General features: G+C 34.6%; 1 protein-coding gene across 6 annotated transcripts in view; it reads right to left on the reverse strand.

The window, feature by feature from the left end:
- The window catches only part of DOCK7 (dedicator of cytokinesis 7), a 220,793-nt gene that overhangs the window by 96,676 nt on the left and 102,504 nt on the right, over positions 1 to 21,613 (reverse strand). For 5 of the 6 annotated variants that reach the window (XM_039255289.1, XM_039255288.1, XM_039255287.1 and 2 more), the window contains exons 15-18: positions 11,399 to 11,516; positions 7,759 to 7,829; positions 3,731 to 3,869; positions 2,719 to 2,820 (exon numbers count right to left, since the gene is read on the reverse strand). In XM_039255289.1, coding sequence (XP_039111220.1) covers positions 2,719 to 2,820; positions 3,731 to 3,869; positions 7,759 to 7,829; positions 11,399 to 11,516 — 430 coding nt within the window. The remainder of the gene's footprint in view (positions 1 to 2,718; positions 2,821 to 3,730; positions 3,870 to 7,758; positions 7,830 to 11,398; positions 11,517 to 21,613) is intronic. The other variant, XM_039255290.1, reaches the window with a different exon arrangement.

A 21,613-nucleotide genomic window follows, 5' to 3' on the forward strand; every position in this document is an offset into this window, starting at 1 on the left:
GGGACTGTGAGCAGGGGAGGGGCAGAGAAAGAGGGGGAATCTGAAGCAAGCTCCATGCTGTCAGCGCAGAGCCCACATGGGGCTCAGATGCATGAAACCATAAGATCATGACTTGAGCCAAAATCAAGAGCTGGATGCTTAACCAACTTAGCTACCCAGGTGCCCCTATAATGTTCTTTTAATACTGTAATTTAAAATACAAAAGTTTAATCACTTAATCACATATCAATCAGCTATACATCTATCATCAAATCCAAACCATGATCATATTCTTTATATTATATGTGAGCATATACAGCATAGTAGCTAGAAGAAAATCATCAGTCTCCCTTTAGAAAGCTGATCTTGTATTTGCAAATCAATTAAGAACAAATACACAATTTCCATAAATTCAAATTAAAAAAAAAATTCCTCCTGAAATATATAATGCTACCCCTCACAGAAGAATAACTTATTTTATTGAGGAGATGTGTTCCTGGAAAATCAAATGAAAGATTCGGCAGGGGATGAAAGGAAAGGAGGAAGGAGGGAGTCAGATTTCTTTTCTACTGTCTTTATTTACTCATTTAAAAAATACTTATTGACTGGGGCACTTGGGTGGCTCAGTCAGTTAAGCAACTGACTTCAGCTCAGGTCATGATCTCACGGTCTGTCAGTCTGAGCCCTGAGTTGGGCTCTATGCTGACAGCTCAGAGTCTAGAAGCTGCTTCAGATTCTGTGTCTCCCTCTCTCTCTGCCCCTCCCTGCTCACGCTTAGTTTCTCTGTCTTTCTCAAAAATGAATAAACATTAAAAAAAAAAAAAAAAACCACTTACTGAGTGTCCATCATGAGCTCAAGAACTATTCTAAGTACTTGAAGATACAGCAACACACAAGACAAAGTCCCTAACTTCCTGGAATTTATACTCTGTAGATAATAAATAGGCAAAAATATAAGAAGTATAAAGTTAATGATAAGTGTTATGAAGATAAATCAAAGTAAAGGGATAAAAAAATGGCAGACGCTGCCAATTTGAAACAAAGTGATCAGAGACGCCTTCTCTGAAGAGGTGGGATTTGAGTGGGTGTCTGGATGAAATGAAGACACTAGCCTGGAGACGGGGCACCACCATCACAGGGAAGTGCAAAGCACCGGAAATGGACATGTGCTCTTCACATATGTTCCTTCATATATAAGGAACAGCCAAGGCACTGTGCTATCTGTCTGGGGCAAAGTCAGTGACAGAGAACAGTAAGAATGGAGATCAGATGGCCAACAGACACATGAAACAATGCTCAGCGTCCTTCATCATCAGGGAAATACAAATCAAAACCACAATGAGATACCACATCACGCCGGTCAGAGTGACTAAAATGAACAAATCAGGAGACTCTAGATGCTGGCGAGGATGTGGAGGAACGGGCACCCTCCTACACTGTTGGTGGGAATGTAAACTGATGCAGCTCCTCCAGAAAACAGTGTGGAGGTTCCTCAAAAAATTCACAACAGAACTCCCCTATGACCCAGCAATAGCACTCTAGGAATTTACCCAAGGGATACAGGAATGCTGATGCATAGGGGCACATGGACCCCAATGTTCATAGCAGCACTCTCAACAATAGCCAAAACATGGAAAGTGACTAAGTGTCCATTAATTGACAAATGGATAAAGATGTGGTTTATCTATACAATGGAATATTACTTGGCAATGAGAAAGAATGAAATCTGGCCATTTACAGCAACGTGGACGGAACTGGATGGTATTATGCTCAGTGAAATAAGTCAAGCAGAAATGGACAGCTACCATATGTTTTCATTCATATGTGGAACAGGAGAAACTTAACAGAGGACCAAGGGAAGGGGGAGGAGAAGGGGAAAAATAGTTAAGGAGACGGAGGGAGACAAACCATAAGAGACTCTTAAATATTGAGAACAAATTGAGGGTTGATGGGGGTTGGGGAGGGGAAGGGGTGATGGGCATGGAGGAGAGCACTTGTTGAGATAAGCACAGGGTATTATATGGAAACCAATTTGCAATAAACTATAGAAGAAAAAATAAAAGTAAAAAAAAAAAAAGAAAGAAAGGAGATCAGAGCAGTAGACTTCTGTTGTCTTTTTTTTTGAGTTCTATTCTGAAAATAAATGCTACCAGAACATTCCCAAGACATATTTCAGATTAATGTATATAAACAGTCACACTCAAGGCACTCACTTTACTAATCATCACGCAACAGTTCTCCCAAAAAGGACTCTGGTTTTTGAATAGTGGCTACTGATTCTTGATTGAGATTTTTCCAATGTTTTTGTTTATGTCACATATGTCAACATCACAGTTGCTAATGGCTCTTGTATTGCATGTTTGTAGCTACTTTATTTTCACATACACAGTCAATTACAAAATGATTCTAAAAAATTAATTGGTTTGTTCTTCCTCCAGACTTTCAGTGAAATGTTCTTACTTATTTAAAGCTTCTTATGTTACAATATGAAAATTCTCTAAATTTGCCATTTAAGCTTATATTTCACATATTATTTTGGTTTTAAAATCAATATACTTATTTTAAAAGCTTCTAAGTATTCTATAGAGTAATTTTAAGAGAAAAAATATTATCACTATTATAATATTATATAATATTATCTACATCTAGATAGAACAGCAAAGTCTTGTTTGAGAAAAATACTTTTGCAAAAACCTCATTTCATTCCATCTGGAGAGTTTCACCATAAGAGATACTGACCTCAGGAGACAGTACAGAATAAGCTTGTGGTGGTTTTTCCAGTGAAACTGGTAGGCAAAACTGCCCAGTCTTTAATCGTCCATTCTGAAGCATTGGTATCCACTTTTATTTAAAAAGGAAACAATATGAAGTTAAATATGTTACAAAAGTAATTACTTGGAAAATCTGTTTTAAGAATTTGAAATGAGTCAAATTTGTCTCACACCATCAAACACCAAGGGGATTTAATTAGTAATAATAATAGGTTTCATGATTCCTCTAAAGAAAAGCTTCCCTGACAATATTTTTATTAAGGAGCATCCCCAAAACATTATTACTAACTATGCAATTTAAGTCTGTAGGAGGTCCTTACTATCCAAGAAAAAGCTGGAGTAGAAAAATGCCAAAGTCAATCCATATCATATGGGGGTAAGAGTGTCAATGTATACAGGGAAAGGTTTGATTGAATATGAATGCTGACAACAAAACTAAAAAGCACAAATTTATTTTGCTACATTTGGTAAAATTCATCTCACAGGCAAAAAAATAAAGAATCAATTGTTGATTTTGTTCTTCTGGGTAGCAGCATGATTTTTCTGACAAAGTTGAAAAAGGATATCAGCACATCATGATATCCTTCACCTCACGTTTACCTTTGCAATTCAATCATAATGATTTTCAAAAAATACTCAAGAGATTTATTTGCCTTTAATTAAAGCCAAGAGCTTTAATGGCCAAGGGTCTCTTTTAATCATTTTACATTGAAACAATTCTCTTCTGAAGAACCCTTAAAATTAATATATTTATAGTGTACTGTTTGATAAACACATAATAATTAGGACCAACACCTAAGTGTTTACACATGTTAGTTAATTAATTACATTAATGAGTATTTTCTTATTAGGATGACTCTTCCTAATCAATATGGGGAATCAAATAGGGAATACTCAATAATAATGAACACCAATTACATATCAAATATTGTAACTACTTTTAAGATTGAAGAGCTAAATATTAAACAAGACATACTTACTGTATATCCAACAGGAGTTTCAAGAGGAGTATTTTGTTTTTGCTGACAACTAACATGATAAAAAGTAAAAAGCAAATGATGATGGTCAGTTAAAGTAGCAGGGAGTTTAACCTTGATTTCTTCATGAAAATCAGGAGACCTTCATACAAAAACAAAACAAAACAGATCAATAGTCAGTAATTTGTTCAAAATAAATAATTAAATAAATTAAATAAATATACAAATATAAATAATTTGTATATTTGAGTAATTTTTAAATTAATTCCATGATTCATGCTTAATTTTTCTTCTAGTACAAAATATTTTTCTCTATTCCCAAACTGTAAGTAACTCACTCCTATTTCCAGTTGAGGGAGAAATTTCAGAAAAGAAATTCTCTCTCTCATTTCTAATCTCATTTCAGAAATTTCTAATCTCATTTTTATTAATGGGCTGAGTAATCCTATGACTTGAAAATTCACTAATAATCACCATCTTGATGCTGAGATCTTCATTAGATCAGAAACTGTATAAAAGAGGAGACTAGGGCAAGGCCTTCTATAATCTGATACATATTACATAGAAAAGTAATAGGAGTTTTTTATAAGTATACATTTTAAAGCCATACCATAAAAAATTTTTTCTATTATAGGAGTGAATTCATTTTGATGATTAATTTGTATTATCTTTTTGTAAAAAAGAAAAAAAAAACAAGTGGCTCTAGACAACTTGGTATCAAGTTGGGCTCTCTATGAAATATATTATATCAATTATTCAATTGCTAAAGAAATAGATGTTAATAAAACATAGACTAATATATTAGTTGCTGAGAAAAAAGAAAAAGAAACGAAAGAAAAAATCAGGGAACACCTATTAATTGCATTTGTCCCACAGTTTAGAAGTGCTCTACAATACAATGCGTATTGTATACGAATACAACAAATATCATATTTGACTTAACCAATGGCATTTGCATCTCAATATCCATTGAGAGTGGTCCCTTGGAGCATTCTTATAAAAAAAAAGTATTGCTGCTATTTATGATATGGACTTAAAAGGAATAGAATCTTAGCATCCCAACCTTCTGTATTCAGCTAGTATCTCTCAGAGTTATAGTCCATGAAAATACATCCAAGCCATATTGCTCCAACTAATTAAAAGTGAAGGCTTTCCCACCAATTAGGGTATTTTTCCCCCTCTGATGGTAGTAAGTCCACTATCCTTCCGTTTCAAATAAGCTTCAAAAACACTAAAAGTATAGATTCGATCACAGAAATATTAGATCAATGAGAATTTTAATACCCACAAGAAAGATAAGTAATGGTAGCCATCTGAGAATTTGATGACTTTGGTGAATAAAAGATGCTATGCATCTTATTACTGACCTCACTAATCACCACTGAATTATGAGAAAGGGGAATTTCCTCACAATGTTTGAGGGTATTATTATTTTAATTCCATGAATGCTGAGAGCAACAAAAATAAAGATCTAACTATAAATTGAGATACTTTAAGAAATTACTACCTTCTTCATCAATATCATTCCTTGTACTGAGTGTTCATTTTTTTTTTTTAAATCATACTCTGTGAAGGCTTTTATGGAAAATTAGGCATCTCTAAGTTATTCATCAAGAAGTACTTTTAACTATTCACTTTTATGTTAAATATTGTGTTATTTCTGTGGTGGTTTTAAAGATAAACATGAAAAAATAATCACCCTCAAAAATATATAACTAAGTAGAAATATAAATAAGACACACATATATCAACAGCAATGCTATAAAGCAGGGGTTGGCAAATTATGGCCACAGGTCAAATCCAGTGCACTGAATGGTTTTGTATAGGCTACAGACTAATTTTTCATATTTTTAAGTAGTTGAAAAAAATCAAAAGACGAACATTTCACTTGAAATATTACATGAAATTCAAATTTCAGTGTCCATAAATAAAACGTTATTGGAAGACATGCCCTTTCATTTGCAACTTTACTTATTGTCTATGGCTCTTTTTGTATTACAATGACAGGGTTCAGTAATTGCGACAGAGATCATATGGCCCACAAGGCCTAAAACAAAACTACTGGGCCTTTTGCAGAAAAAGTTTGTCAACCCCTGGTATATAGCATAGAGCATATAAGGTTAAGTGCTTCCAGAACAGAGCTGAACAGGCTACTTCAAGTTTTGGATCAGGGAATTGTATTCAGGAAGAGACAGATGATATGGGCCTTAAAGAATGAGCAGGAGTTGAATTAATAGAGGGAAGCAATATTATAATAGAAAAAGAGATCCAAGAAAAGCCCAGAAACAGAACAGCACAGGATATCTTTAGTAATAAGGCAAAAAGAAAATCATCAAGATGTAAAAGATGATTTAATATTAGAGAAAAGAAGAAGGAAAACAAGGATGTTTTTGATTTTGAGTCAAAGGAACTAGAAAAATTATGTTCCATTAATAAAAACAACCAGACAAATATAGGGTCCAGAAGAGAATTAGGGATAAATACATGGAAATTGAGAAGGCAGCCAAAAGAACACGCCCACTAGGCCACTGAAAATATGTCTGCACCTCAGAAAGAAGGTTATGACTAAAAATAAAAAGTTGGGAGCGATCCACATAAAGATTAAAGTAGTAACATTTTCATTGAATGTAACTCTGAGAAACACACATAAGGTTATTTACAGAGAGTATAGTACAGAAAAAGAGGGTCAAGAGTGAAACCGTAGTCATAGTCTTTTATGTGGAATGTCTATCCTAAGAAGAAAGACAGACAGAAAGAAAGAAAAGAAAAGAAAAGAAAAGAAAAGAAAAGAAAAGAAAAGAAAAGAAAAGAAGGAAGGAGGAAAGAAAGGAAGGAAGAAAGAGAGAAAGAAACAGAGAAAAGAAAAGAAAAATTAGAAGAATTACTAAAGGGGAAAAGAAAACTGTCCAAAGAGATGGGAGGAAACTGAGAGAGGGTCACAAAGTAAGGGTGAGAACAAATAAAGTTTTAAGGAGGACAAGGAAAAACCATGCTATACAACAACACTGAAGAAAGGCTTTTGTTTTATTTTTTAAGTATAGGAGATTAAGCTTCTTTTTGACAGTAAGAGATGGAGTCAGTGAAGTGGGGGATAACAGTACAAGAGAAGGGCTAAGTGATGAAGTCATACTCTGGAAGAGGAAGAATGAGACTGGTAGAAAGCAGAGATGAAAGACACACTGAGCCAGGTGTGGGCCCCACTGCCCTTGAACTAGAAGGAAAGGCACCCATGCAGAGATAATCAGAAGTAAAGAGTAGACAAGTGTATGGTTTTCAAGTTGGATGGTCTCAATCCACTTAATAAAGTAGGAACACTAAGAGTAAGGCAAACAGAGAATAAGTAGGAGCTAGAGAAAGAAGAAGTAAGGCTTAAAATACCACCTGCCAAATGACTGAGGGTAAAAAGCAATGACAAGATTACCAAAGAGTGGTGGGGCCAAAAAGAAAAAAAAAGTAAAATGAATTACTGCCGTCCCATCATATGGAGAAAATAATGTCAATTTGTGATAGTCCTGATTGTAAAATGTAGTGATTTTTCTCCAATAGCATTCAATCATCAAAACAAAAACAAAAAAAGAAAAGAAAAGCAGAGATTAAAAGTTATCCAAAGTTAAGAATTTCTGAAAGAAGTAAAATGGAAGGGCACTAAATCAAAGGATTATTAGATGTTGAGAATACCACTAATTTAAATAATGGCTATAAGCTTTGTAAAGAGTTAAGTAAAACTACATAGTGTCAAGGGGAAAATAACAGGGAAAGTCCAAAGGACCAGAGGGTGCAGTGATAATCAATAACAATATAATAAAAATGAAAGGGTCAGAGAATTTGATATGAAAGATCTTTTGTATATAAAGTCTTAATTTGATGTCTATAGAGAACACGCATCTTAGGTAGAAATTTAAAACTCTGATGTCAGCTGTCTTGAATTTGCACGTCCAGTGCAGCAAAGCATTTGGTAAACACACTAATGTGAGTGCTAAAAATGCCACTGAGAAGTGAGTAACTTTGAAAGAAATATTTGAATTCAGTACCTGTTATGATATACTACGGCTGTATAGGCTTCCTTTGAAAATTCTGAACAGCTAGATTTACCAAAGATTACCTGTAACAAATAACAGCACGTTGAAACTTTGTTGTAATAAATGCTGGATGTTCATATCTATGTAAGAATTTGTCTGATTTAATAACTACTGGAGAACAATGGGCAAAATCAGCCCAATGAAGAACAATGTGCCTACTGACGTTCATTAATAAATTCAATTGCTTAGCTGTCAATTTCTTTTCAACTATAGAACCATCTGACATTCAAACATTCAAAAAGTTTCTACCCATTATATTTCCTTTTTCTTAAAGAAGGTGTAGAATTCATTTTAAAATCTGGGTGTATCATATCACTTGGAATTTATGTAAGAAATATGGTCTTAGAATGGTAGCATACATCTACAACAAAATTGGTGGCTTCTCCACTGAAACAGTAATCATTCTGTATGTCAAATATAAATTATTTATAAATGATATTTTAAAATTCTATTTTAGGTCAAGCTATATATCCTTTGCTTCCAGTACTCCTTACAAGCTACCCTATTAAGGAGGAGCGCCATTCTTATGTTCTTTCATATGTCTTAAAAAAAATCCAGCACATTAAAAAAAAAATACTACTTAGGGAGAAGGTTTAAAGATAAAATAATTCAGTCTTGTATATCTGCCTCTTGCATTCTAATAGAAATACTATGGTTAATTAGGGCAGCTAATTAAATACATGGTTTATTATTCCTATGTGAGATCGTTAGGTTCGCAACATTACCTACCATAAATTAACCTCTTATCTCTGGCCAGCTATCTCTACATATGCAGAAATAAGTACATGGACAAGTCATCACCCTTCCATCAACACAACTGGCAAAATAACTCAAATTTTACATCGTATACAAAGGGACTAATTGGTACCATCCACAAATAAAAACAACATATCAACAGATTGTGTTTCTTTTTTTAACATTTCACACAGGTCCTTTCATTTTAAGGCTGTGTAAAAGTAATGACTATCACTGTCCTAGAGAAGTCTAATATCATCGATTTACCAAGAATATGTTACCATGTTTTTATAAAATATTGTTCCAATGCCAGAATTTGAATCTTATGATTTTATCATATCAATATTATACAACCCAAAAATTATCTTAGGATCCATTTGAGTAGTCCTTATTTTTTAAAGAATTAAGCCAAGACAATGTGTCTATGTTTCTATATTTGAATCAGCCACTAGGATAAAGATAGAAGCATTATATTTGCATATGACTAATAATACACAAGTGAAAGGAACACAGTATCTCCCCCACCCTACATACTGAGAAGCTATCATTTTTCACAAAGTAACTCATTTACTTTCATAACATGTATGACACAAAGTAGAAAGTATTCCTTTTCTGACTGTGTGACGTGTATTTTTAACCATTCATCAACATGGACTGTGCATCAATTCTGTGCCCTGCACTATGATGGGCATCAAGATACAGATATGAGTAAGACATGGTCCCTGCCCTCAAGGAGCTCACAATCTGATAGACAAGATAAAAGAATAAACATATAATCTTAAAGCGATAAGGCCCATAAAAGAAATGAGAATATGCTACGGTAACACCAAAAGAGGGAGTGGTGTAACTGTCACTGTGGCTGGATGCAGCTGGACTGGCAGAGCCCATATATGTGCTAAGACAAGGAAGAATCTGTTAGGCAAACAACAGAAACAGCTTTTCTTACATATACTACATTTGTCGTAGGCTCAAATTCATATGATAATTCACATGTCACAAAGCATCTATTTTCATAATCCAGTACCTTTTCATCAACTGTGAGGGTATATTCATTCTTCCAGCAGGAATAAAAAACTAGTAAAGAATATGAAATGCTAACTCCAAACCTCAAAAATAAATTCTGACTTATTAGCAAATATTTATTCACCATGTATTATACGCAAAGATCTGAAATAGCAGCCATAGAAAAATACAAAGATGAGTAATTTGTGCTCACTGCTGTCAAGATATATACATGCTGATAAAACTGAGGCAATGGGAAAAAAGAAAATATACAGCTTTCCTAGTAAGTAGAAAATCAGAAGAACTTGATTTAATGAGTGACAGAGAAGGCTAAAATAAAACTCTGTTAACAGTGCACCCATTCGTAAGCTCATTTTCATTCCATTAAGGTTCTCAGAGGCTAACCATCTACAGTGACAATTGTGCTACTATTCCATATGTTACTAACTTTAGTTGAGCTTAACATCTACTTTCATGGAACTTGCATTTATTAGTGCTCTACATATCCTAAATTATAATTTGGGCAGTCAGGAACCTCTCCAGTCTGGCCTCAATCTACTATTTCTGACTTCTCTTAAACTGCTCTGGCTCACTGGCAACTCACCACTACTGCACCTCTGTGGAAGGACATTCTCCAACTTGAGTTGCTTTCCTTTCCCGGCTGTCTAAGACCCAATGCCATCTACATTTTAACTATCTCTGGTTTTAGTTCATATATACCTCCTCCAGGTAACACCTACCCATTACCTCAGCAAGACATTCTCTCCTACCTCTGTACACCTATGCCTTTGAATCCCTATAGTAATCTTCTAATACCTAGCATATACCTTGGGTCTCAATATTAGCTGCAAAATGCAATCCCTTAGGAGATATAAAAATATTGATATATGACTGACTAGTTCTCACCCCCAGACACTATAATCTAATTGGAGTAAAATTCAGTCTGAGCACTGGTATTTTTAAAAGCTCCCTAGGTAAGTGTAATATGCACTATTACCAGAGTTTCTTAACAAAGATGGGAAGAATCATACATATTAGAATCACCTGGGGAGCATTTTCGAACTATACCATAACTGCATATACTACCCATCACTTTCCACCTCCCTTACCTGGCCTCTCATTCTAAAGGAGAAGAATCAGAATCACAGATAACAAGAGCAGAAAAAACATATCTGTGCTTTGTTAGAGTTACCTAGGTGATTCTGTTCTGATCCTCTCTGGAAAGTCACTATTTTAGAATTTTATGTGTTTATCTCATATCTTCTAGATTACAAGCGGTATTCATTTCATCTTTGTATCTCTGGGAGGGACTAGCATATACTAAGTCCTCAATAATTAAGACTTCAATATAGAAGTGTTGAATCACTGTATTGTCCACCTGAAACTAATATGACAATATATATTAATTTATTGGAATTAAAAAAAAATACTTCAAAAGAAACACTTCAAGTAAACTCATACTATCTTTACAGGAAGTAACACAGTTAGAAATTTGGTTTACAAGATCATATTAGGGGTGCCTGGGTGGCTTAGTCGGTTAAGCGTCCGACTTTCGCTTAGGTCATGATCTCGCGGTTCGTGGGTTCGAGCCCCGCGTCGGGCTCTGTGCTGACTGCCAGCTCAGAGCCTGGAGCCTGTTTCAGTCTGTGACTCCCTCTCTCTCTCACCCTCCCCTGCTCATGCTGTCTCTCTCTCTCTCTCCTAGAAATAAATAAAACGTTAAAAAAAAAAATTTTTACAAGATATATTAATTTCCAGTTTAGAGCTGCCAATCAAGTGGGGGGTGGTGGGAGGGGAAGAACATGTCTATTTAAACCATATGTGAAGAACAGGAAAAGTAAAGAACACTTCTTACCGGCATAGCATTGCTTGGATCCTCCCCATACATGAACTGTACTTTCACGGTTATATTTCTTGCAGAACCCTGACGATTGGCAAAATTGAGACTCTGAGGGTATATGTAGAGAAGATTTCTGTGAAGGCAACAGTATACATGATAGTAAATATATATCTAAAGAAACTGTGTATCACTGCATGCCACAAAAGAAAGAGATGGAACAAATACTGAATTATTAATATATGCTAGCCATGATATATTTTCACATACGATGTTTTATTTAATTCTTAGGGCAATCATTAAGATAGATAGCAATCAAAGATACCCCAATTTTGCAGATGAACTGAAGACCAGAAAACTTATGAGGTTCACATACAACTAAGTAAGCAGCAAAGCTGAAATCAGAATAGAGGTCAGACTTCAAATCACATGTTCTTTCCTCTGCAAGAGGCTTCCTCTGCAAGAGGGAAATGAATCAGTAAGGACTGAAACATTATTAAGAAGTTAATAATATATTATGTTAGTTCCCCCAAGCAGATATAAAGAGGATGACATTTATAGGTAGGACTTCTGTATATATATATACCAAGGACGTAAGAGGTAAAACATTGCACATTGTTCAAAAACACTCATGATAATATGCTAGGTGTAACAGTAGTTGCTATGAGATAATCACATATTACTCTGTGTTTATTTTACTTCATGTCCAGTTCCTGACCTTGCATCTTATACAGCTTTAGTAGTCCCTACTTCTGCCACAGAGAAGATAAATAATTCAAGAAAAGAGGAAAAAAAAAAAAGAAGTAGAACAAGAGTTACTTTATCTGAAGACTAGGACTAAGGTCTGATGAACAAGACTTCAAATATAATAAAGCCTTGTTAATCAACTACTGGAGCAATGAAAACACGTCAAAACTTTCTGGAAAGTGGCAGAGCTATATAGAAATTCTAAATGAACACAACCTTTGACCTAACAAACCTGCCTCTAATCTAGGACAGAATTACATATATGTACAAATGGATGTGTTAAAAAATACTGACATTTTTGGTAATAATTACAATTATAAATATAATGTTCATCAGCACTGTTTTAGTTATATTAATATACATTAATAAGGAGGAATCCTATGCAGTCCCCAAAATGACAATGTGCAGCAATAATTATTGATGTAGAAAGAGATACTCAGCAGATTGGATAAAGAAAAAAAGCAGGGTCCATAGCAGGATGTATACTGGCATATCCTACTGATGGAATATTGTGAAGAAATAACAGCTGAAAACTTCCCTAACCTTGGGAAGGAAACAGACATCCAGATCAAGGAAGCTCAGAGAGTTCCAAAAAAGATGAACCCCAAAAGACTCACACCAAGACACATTATAATCAAAATGCTGTAAGTTAAAAAGGAAGAGAATCCTAAAAGTAGGAGGTAAAAAACAATTTGTTATGCACAAGAGAATCCCAATAACACTATCAGCAGATTGTTCAGCAGAAACTTTGCAGGCCAGAAGGGAATGTCATGATATATTCAAAGTGCTGAGAGAAAATACTTCCATCCCAGGACACTCAAGAAAGCTATCATTCAGAAGCCAAGTAGAGACAGTTTTCCAGACAAGCAAGAGTTAAAGGAGCTTATCATCACTAAATTGGCCTTATAAGAAAGAGTAAAGGAATTTCTTTAAGATGAAAAGAAAAGGTGCTTATTAGTAACAAGAAAACATGAAAGAATAAATCTCACTGGAAAATTAAATATATAGTAAAGGTAGCAGATTAATCACTTATAAAGCTAGTATGAAGGTTAAAAGACAAAAGTAGTAAAAATAACTACAATACTTAGTTAAGGAATACACAAGATAAAAAGATGTAAAATATGACAGCAAAAATATAAAACATGGGAGAAGTGAGTAAAAATGAAGAACTTTAAAACTGGATCAAACTTAAGTTGTTATTGACTTAAAATACACTGTTCTAGATACAAGCTGTTATGTACAAGTCTCATGGTAACCACAAAGCAAAAAACTATTGCGAATACACAAAAGGTAAAGAAATCTAAGTATACCATTAAAGAAATTCATTAAACCACCAAGGAAGGAAGCAAGAAAGGAACAGTGGCAAACTACAAAACAACTAGAAAACAATTAATAAGATGGCAATAAGTACATACTTATCAGTACTTTAAATGTAAATGGACTGAATTTTCCAGTCAAAAGACAGAGTAGCTTAATAGGTTAAAAAAAACAACAACAACAACAGTACACATCTACATACTGTCTACAAGAGGCTCACTTCAGATGTAAGGACACATACAAACTGCAAATAAAGAAAGGGAAAAAGATATTCCATGCAAATGAAATCAAAAGAAAGTTATAACAACAAAATGGACTCTAAAATAAAAAACTATAATAAGAGACAAAGGTTATTACATACTGACACTGGGCTCAATCCAGCAAGAGGAAAGTTGGGGGATGGGGGTGGGGAAAGAAGGGAGAGAGGAGAGAAAGAAACGGATAAAAAGATATTTCTGGTTAACAGTGAAGGCTCTAGTTTGTTTTTACACTTTTCTACTTTGTTTGAATTTGTAAGAACACAAGACTTTTATAATTAGAAAAAACAAAAATTTCCATGGGGGTGGGTGGGGAGAATAGGTGTAGATAACAATAAGCCCACCATCTTAAAGTCACTAAAAACATGGAGAAAAGTCCATTATTCTCCAAACAGTCAAAAGTGTAAAAGGCAAATATGGAAATGTTATGATAACGGTCAGTTTCCTAATCAAAAGAACTAAAGATCAAAGATGAGTATTACTGACCACTGAAGTCACCAAATCAAATCTGCACAGGAAATATTTATTGATTGATTGTGCACAAAACATCAGGTACCATGTTACATGCAAGGGAAATAAAGGAAGTTTGAGGCCATTCCCTGGTCTTGAGGAACATACAGTCTAATGGGACAGAAATGCCTATAATCAGACCACTTCACAATAACGTTGTGCTGTGAGAGAGGTTATGCAGGAGTTATGCAAGGAAGAGATACTTGGTTGACTGTGGGGAAGTCTTTCCATCTTCTACCTTTGCAATATAGTTGTTGAAGAAATGGGATTATTGTGTAAAGTTTTCTTAAGGCTAGAATTTGTTTGTATCCCTGTAGTAACATTTAACATATTCTTGTTTTCTACAGATTCAGAGTTAGATCAAGAGCCTTGGTCATATTTCGGCCTGAGGGTTTTTTTGGTAAGATCATTCCATAAATGCTGCCATTTCCTATCAGGAGGAAAATGTCTCTTTTTGTGCAGTTACTAGAGGGTAATCAATGCCTAAACCCATTAGCTTCATTAAGGGCTGCCAAAAGATAATATCCTATCAGTCTTTATTTAATAGCTGGAATATCTCTATTAAGAGCAATTTTCCTCATCTATTATTTCCTTAGCCAGTGAGCCCTTATATAAGCGAGAGGAATAAATGCTTGACTCTTTTCCATTATTTTCCAGTTTTCAAAATAAGCACTGGATGCATTACAATCCTCTTAAGAAAAATTAATTCTTCTTCTTCTTTTTTTTTTCAGCCTCACTTATAAACTCAGGTACCAAACATATGAATGGGTTTCAATATACTGCAGGTATTATCTTTATTGATGTTCAAATTGTTCCATCTTTGGGAAATGAAAAAGCCAGTTCAAACTGGCTCCTGTGTCCTTGTCATTTAGTCACAGTAGTCTTTGATGACTTCTTGCTATTTGTTATATAGCAAAACGTTCTAAGCTCTTCTTCCATAGTTTCTCCCCAGATCCAGAATTAGCCATTTCTCCAAGGAGCTTTGGTTCTCTGCATGTGAAATGTTTTCCCAAGCCACAGTCTGGGCATTCATTGTGAGTTAGTCATTGTTTCTAGGCCACTGAAGTAGAAAGGGTGAGGGGGAAATGGTTTTAACATGAAATACATTCTGAATTCATACTGATACTTCAAATTCCAATTCAGGACTATTAATTTAATTTAATTTAATTTTCTTATAAGATTTTATTTAATCTTTTCTATCTTGCATCTGCATATCATTTTCCTACACTGACAATCATTCTGAAGGACACCAACTGTGGCAGAATTAGAATATCACTTATTTATATATGTTATTCAAAAACTGGAATCTTAAGAACTCCAGGATTCTGTGGCCATCCAGAAGAGGATAAGCCTGCCAAGACCAAGAAGGCACCCACAGAAAAGTAGGGGAAAAAACCCCATGAGAGTGCAATGATGTGGAAACTAAGGGAAAACAGTAAAAGAATTAAAGTTAAATGTCAACACTACTCAGGGGCCAAATGAGTTAAGAATTGAAAAAGGTCAACTGATAATATCAGGCTGGAAACAGATTAAAGCAGGTTCAAGAGCAAGCAGTTGTTAAGACAATGAAATAAATGAAACTCTGAAAAGTGTAGCTGTAAAGGAGAGAAAGATCATGGAATAATTGGAGACAGAATATGAGTATTTTGTAAGCTTTTTGAGATTGGAAAGGTTTGAGTTTGATTAAATATTGAGAAGAACCCAGGTGAGACAGTTTGCATATATTAGAATAAGAACGTAAAGATTCCTGAATGATGGGAGAGAACAGGATCCAAAGCACATGATAACAGACTGCCCTTAATTATGTTTGTAATTCCTCATTGTAGCAAACATTTGCTGAGTATGCAGCTAGATACTAAGAATATAGAGATAAAAGACAAAGTTCTTGACTTCATAGAACTATGGTCCACAGGTAGAATTGGACAAGCTAATAATTATAACGTAGTATAAATGCTATGAACACAGAATGTCACTGGAGCACACAAAAGGACTTGAGACTAAAGAATCTGCCAACAAATTTCAATGAAAAATCTGTAGTAGGATAAACAAGCGGAACACACAGAAAAGCAACATACTATGCTTCCCCACCCCTCAGAATCTCTACATTGTCATTACTACTGTCTTAGTTTTGTGGACATGGACATGACTGGCCTTTCCCCATCTTTCAAGTCTCAAAAAACCTCATCTTTACTCTCCCTTGCCATCATATCACTTTGTTATTCCATTTACAACTCTCAAACAATCTGCTTAAAACAATCCTAAAATATCTTGTACATTTATATATTATTTCTTGTTTGTATATCTCCTTTGATAGAGTCCACACTCCATGAGGGCAAGAACTTTATCTCATTAACTGCTATATACCCAATGCCTAAAACAGAGCCTCATATTGAATGAATGAATGATACAGAATGCACACAAATATTTAGTTATACTTCAGGGAGTTTGGATTCCAGATTAAATGGAAATTAATTAAACATTATCAATTTAAAAAAAAGAGGGGCGCCTGGGTGGCTCAGTCAGTTAAGTGTCCGACTTCTTCGGCTCAGGTCATGATCACACGGTTCGTGGGTTTGAGCCCTACATCGGGCTCTGTGCTGACAGCTAGCTCAGAGCCTGGAGGCTGCTTCAGATTCTGTATTTCCCCTCTCTCTCTCTGACCCTCCCCTGCTCATGCTGTTTCTCTCTCTCTCTCAGAAATAAATAAGACATCAAAAAACAACATTATCTATAAGCTATGCTTGATTTTCAATATAAGTCAAACAGTTTTAAATTGAACTTGTTTCCAAAGATAAAAGACATACAACTGAATCCAGATTCATTTCCATTTGACTACTAATTCCACTAATAAATTCCCACATAAAACTAGTAAGTCTTCACCATTCACTTATAATACTTCTTCAGAAGAATTTCAAATCAGCAGTGAGAAGGCAGACTAATGAAAAGTGTTGAGACAGCACCTAGCCATTTAGGGAAAAAGATGAATTCGTATTTCACCACTCCTCAAAATAAATTCTAGAATAATCAAAGGGGTAAATAATAAAAATAAAGCCATAAAGTACTAGAAAAGCTTTAAAGAGACCATGCTTTAGAGGTGAGGAAAGCATTTCTGAGCATGAGCCACAAAGATTATAAAAGACAAATTTTAAAGCCTCTGCAGAGCAGGTGATATCATATACATAGGTGGAAGGCAAATGACAAATTGGAAAAACACTAGTCATTATACATCAGATAATGACTATCCAATATGTAAATAATTCCTACAATTAGTTAGAAAGAGACAAACAAAAAGGGGGAAGGAATATGGGGAGAGGGGACTTAAATAAAACTCAGGTAATTCACAAAAAGAGCAAAACAGATGGCCAGCAAAATAACCCAGATGTTTTTTACATATTAGACTTATTGATTATCTTTTGTTTTTCTCATTCAAAGCATTGGTAAAAATTCATTGGGAAAGAGCAGCTCTCATTACTCTTGGCAGAGATATAAACTGGCACAACTCTTGAAGGATAATCTGACTTGAGAAATCATATTTTGAAAGTCAACACCACAAACTTGTCATTTATACACACCTGGGAAGACATTTTCTATGCATATTGCTTTGCTTACAATTAGAAAACTGGAAACAACTTAAATGATCATTAATAGGCGAAGACTTAAATTAAGGTACATCTATATAAATGATTATGCAGCCATTAAAAAGAAAAAGTCAATCTATAGGCACTCATGAAAATAAATTTTAAAATATTAAGGTCTTGAACCAATTTTTTTAATATTTATTTTTTTGAGAGAGAGTGTGTGAGGAAAGGAGGGCAGAAAGAGAGGGAGACAGATGATCCAAAGCAGGCTCTGAACAGTCAGTGCAGAGCCTGATGCAGGCCTCGAACTCACAAACGGTGAGATCGTGACCTGAGCTGAAGCCGGAGGCTTAGCTGACTAAGCTGCTCAGGTGCCCCTATATATGGCATGGATTATATATAACACAGTCACACTTGTGTTTAAAAAAAAAAAAAAATTACGTGTAGCTACTCATCTAAGGGATCTGGTATGACAGACCCCAAAATGTTAATAGTGAAGAGTCAGGATTTTTATTTTTCACAAGTTTCAGAAATACCTGCGTTTCCACAATAAGTACTTTCAGCCAAAAATTTAACATTTATCAATAGTGAACATGGAGGGAAAAAGTGGATAAATGAAATGATTCCTTCAAATGTCACTCATCTTCTGGATCTGCACTGTCCAATAAAACAGTCTAACAAGACTACTAAGCACTTAATGTGTGCCTATTCTAACTGAGACGTGCTCAAAGTACATAAACACACCAGATTTGGAAGACCTAGTATGAAAAAAGAATACAAAATATCTAATTAATGTTTTTATATTGATCACATATTGAAATACTTTTATATACTGGATTAAACACATTATAAAAATGAAATTTCACTTGTTAGTTTTCACCTCTTTTACATATAGAACTCATACTATATTTCCACTGAGCAGTGCCTGTTCTGGACAAAGAGAGGAAAGGGAATCCAATGTAGTAATCTGTCGGTATTCTTCACTTTAGTTAATGTAAATATTTCTATTTATAAATGTGTTTTTCTCAAGCAATTACTTTCAGAATCTTTCTACCAAACATTAATTCAAAAACAAATGATCACATTTTATGAAGGAAGAAATGAAAAGGGATACTACGTTCAAGAGATCCCAATGCTTTGCGTTTTATTTGGAAGTCCTATCTCTGGAAGATTGCACAACCCGGGGGAGGATAAAGGACTTTGCTTTGCTTGAAGCTTAAACAAGACTTTAGATATCCTAAAATGCCATGTGGCTAAAAAGTTTTATATATTAGTTCTTAGAAACTAAAAATCCTTAGATTAAGGCCTGATTTTTAGTTTCTTATTTTCTTAGGCAGAAAAAATTTTAACTTTCATAATATTATTGCTTATATTTGATTAGGGATCTATTTAAACAGGCACAGGTTCAAGCAAAGATTAGATTCTGCCTTTGACAATGTGTACTCAGACAGGAGGTAGATGAAAAGGTAGATGTAAAATGTGTACTCAGACAGGTGGCATGAAAAGGTAGATGTTAAATCACTTGTAAAATTGCTATTTGTTAGACTTCCCATGTGGACACTCTTCCACAGCTCACAATTAGGCACTTCACATATATTCGATAATATGTCAAACTACTATAAGGAAAGAAAATTATCCAGATATTTCTACCAGGGATGATATACTATAAACCAAGAATGTGTGACCATTGCCTTTAATCTAGCTGTTAGTGTTACATGTAAAGGAATTATATAAATTGTACAAAAAGTGTTCACATTCTAATACGGTAACCAAAATGGAAGGAAATTCCCTCCCACAGTAACAGCATCCAGTTACTGTCATGTACTGCAAGGAGTGAACTCAAAAACCTTTTCAAATTCCTTTCTCTAAAAAGTACCTCCTGTATCTAAAAGGGTAGAGCCTCTACTATATGCAAATGTTGTACTTGAAAAACTCCCAGCTTAAGACTTTATCATTCCCTTTTTCATCTCATATATTTATACTGTTTCTCAAACATGTAAGGCATTGTACTAAATAAAGTACTGTAAAGGATACAAATTAAAAAACAATACAGATCTTGCTCATAAACAGCTTATAGTGCAAAAAAGATGAGAAGTTGGCCCATCTCAATTTTCCCTCAACTAGAAGGTGGATGAAACATCAGGGTCGATAGTTTTAGGCCAGAAAAGTAGACAGTTTAGTTAAGAGAAGTTTCGAAATATGCCCTTCGTTACCAATGATCACAACACTAAGTTTTTCCTTTAAAAAGGAAGGAAAAAATTCAAATTTCTTCAGTAGTTCTATATGCACTTTTATATTTCCATTAACATCTAACAGTGATGAAGGGAAGATGAAAATGAATAATAAGAATTTTTCTGTGTTTTCTTCTTTATTAGTGGAAGTATTTGCATATTTTTATTTACTCAGATTCTTTATTTCTCTTACAAATAGAAATTCAAGGATGCATAGGTGGCTCTGTCAGTTGAGTGTCTTACTCTTGATTTCGCCTCAGATCATGATCTCACAGTTCATGGCACTGAGCCCCATGCCAGGTTCTGCACTGACAGAAGTGAGCCTCCTTGGGATTCTCTCTCCCTCCCTCTCTCTGACCTTCCCCCACTTAAAAAAATACTTATATGGCTCTGTATTAGACATTTAAAAAAGTATACAAGGGCTAAACAAAAGACATAATTCCTTGTACCTACCAAGGTCCAAGAGACTAAAATGCAGAGAATAAGATTTTGCAAAAATTTTCAACTTCTGTCATCTTAACATGAGATTAGACAATATTCACCAATAAAGCATTACTATATGGGCACAAATGCTTTGATTGTTTCAAATTACCAAAAATAACTAATATATAATATTAGGAGTATTTTAGTATATACCAGATGATGTCCTGTGCTTAAAAAATTAAAGTTTTTTAATTCTTAATCTTCATACAATCCTATAAAGTAGGTATTCCCTTCACTTGACAGCTGAGAAAATACAGGTATAGAAAAGCTAAGTAATTTGACCAAGAGTCACAGAGCTGAAGAACAGCAGAGCCAGGATTCCAAGCCAGCCAGCTTCTCTCCAGAATCAATCATACCCTCAACCACTGTGCTAAACTACTGACTGTCACTCTCACATCTAAAAGCCCTTAATCCTAAATCATCAAAGGAAAGGGTCTTTAATTTACACTAGGAATATCCATTTCTAAGAATAGAAATTTGGAAGTGGTTCATGTTGTAAAGTTTTGCTTGACAATTTACAATTTAAACTGAAGTACATTATGTTAAAACCTTCCCCTTTGCAAAAAAGCTATTAACTTTACTTAAAAATTTCTTTCAGATAGGCCTGATTACACACACATACACAGGTTCTAAGATCATTTCATGTGACATAATAACTAATATTTTTAGTACTCCTATTTGCCAGATACTGTTCTGCTTTACACCTATCATTTCTTTTAATTCTCATAACCCTGTTTAAGTATGTACAATAACTACCGCAACTTACAGATGACACGACTGAGGTATGGGGAGGTTAAGTAACTTGTCCAAGGCCAGAAAATTAGGGCTGGGTCTTAGATATGGATGACAGTCTGATTTTAGAGCCCATACTTTTACTATACTAATTTGTCAAGATAATGCATTTTTTTAAGTTGGCTTCACACCCAGCACAGGGCCCAATGCAAGGCTTGAACTTGCAACCCTAAGATCAAGACCTGAACTGCAATCAAAAGTTGGACATTTAACTGACTAAGCCACCCAGGCACCCAAGATAAGGCATTTTTAAAGGATTTATTATTTTCTCAAAAAGTTCTCAATGAGCACTCAAGAAGGTTAATCAGTAATAATTTA

Source organism: Hyaena hyaena, unplaced genomic scaffold (assembly GCF_003009895.1).
Source record: "Hyaena hyaena isolate Hyena2069 unplaced genomic scaffold, ASM300989v1 scaffold_521, whole genome shotgun sequence".
Lineage (NCBI taxonomy): Eukaryota > Metazoa > Chordata > Mammalia > Carnivora > Hyaenidae > Hyaena > Hyaena hyaena.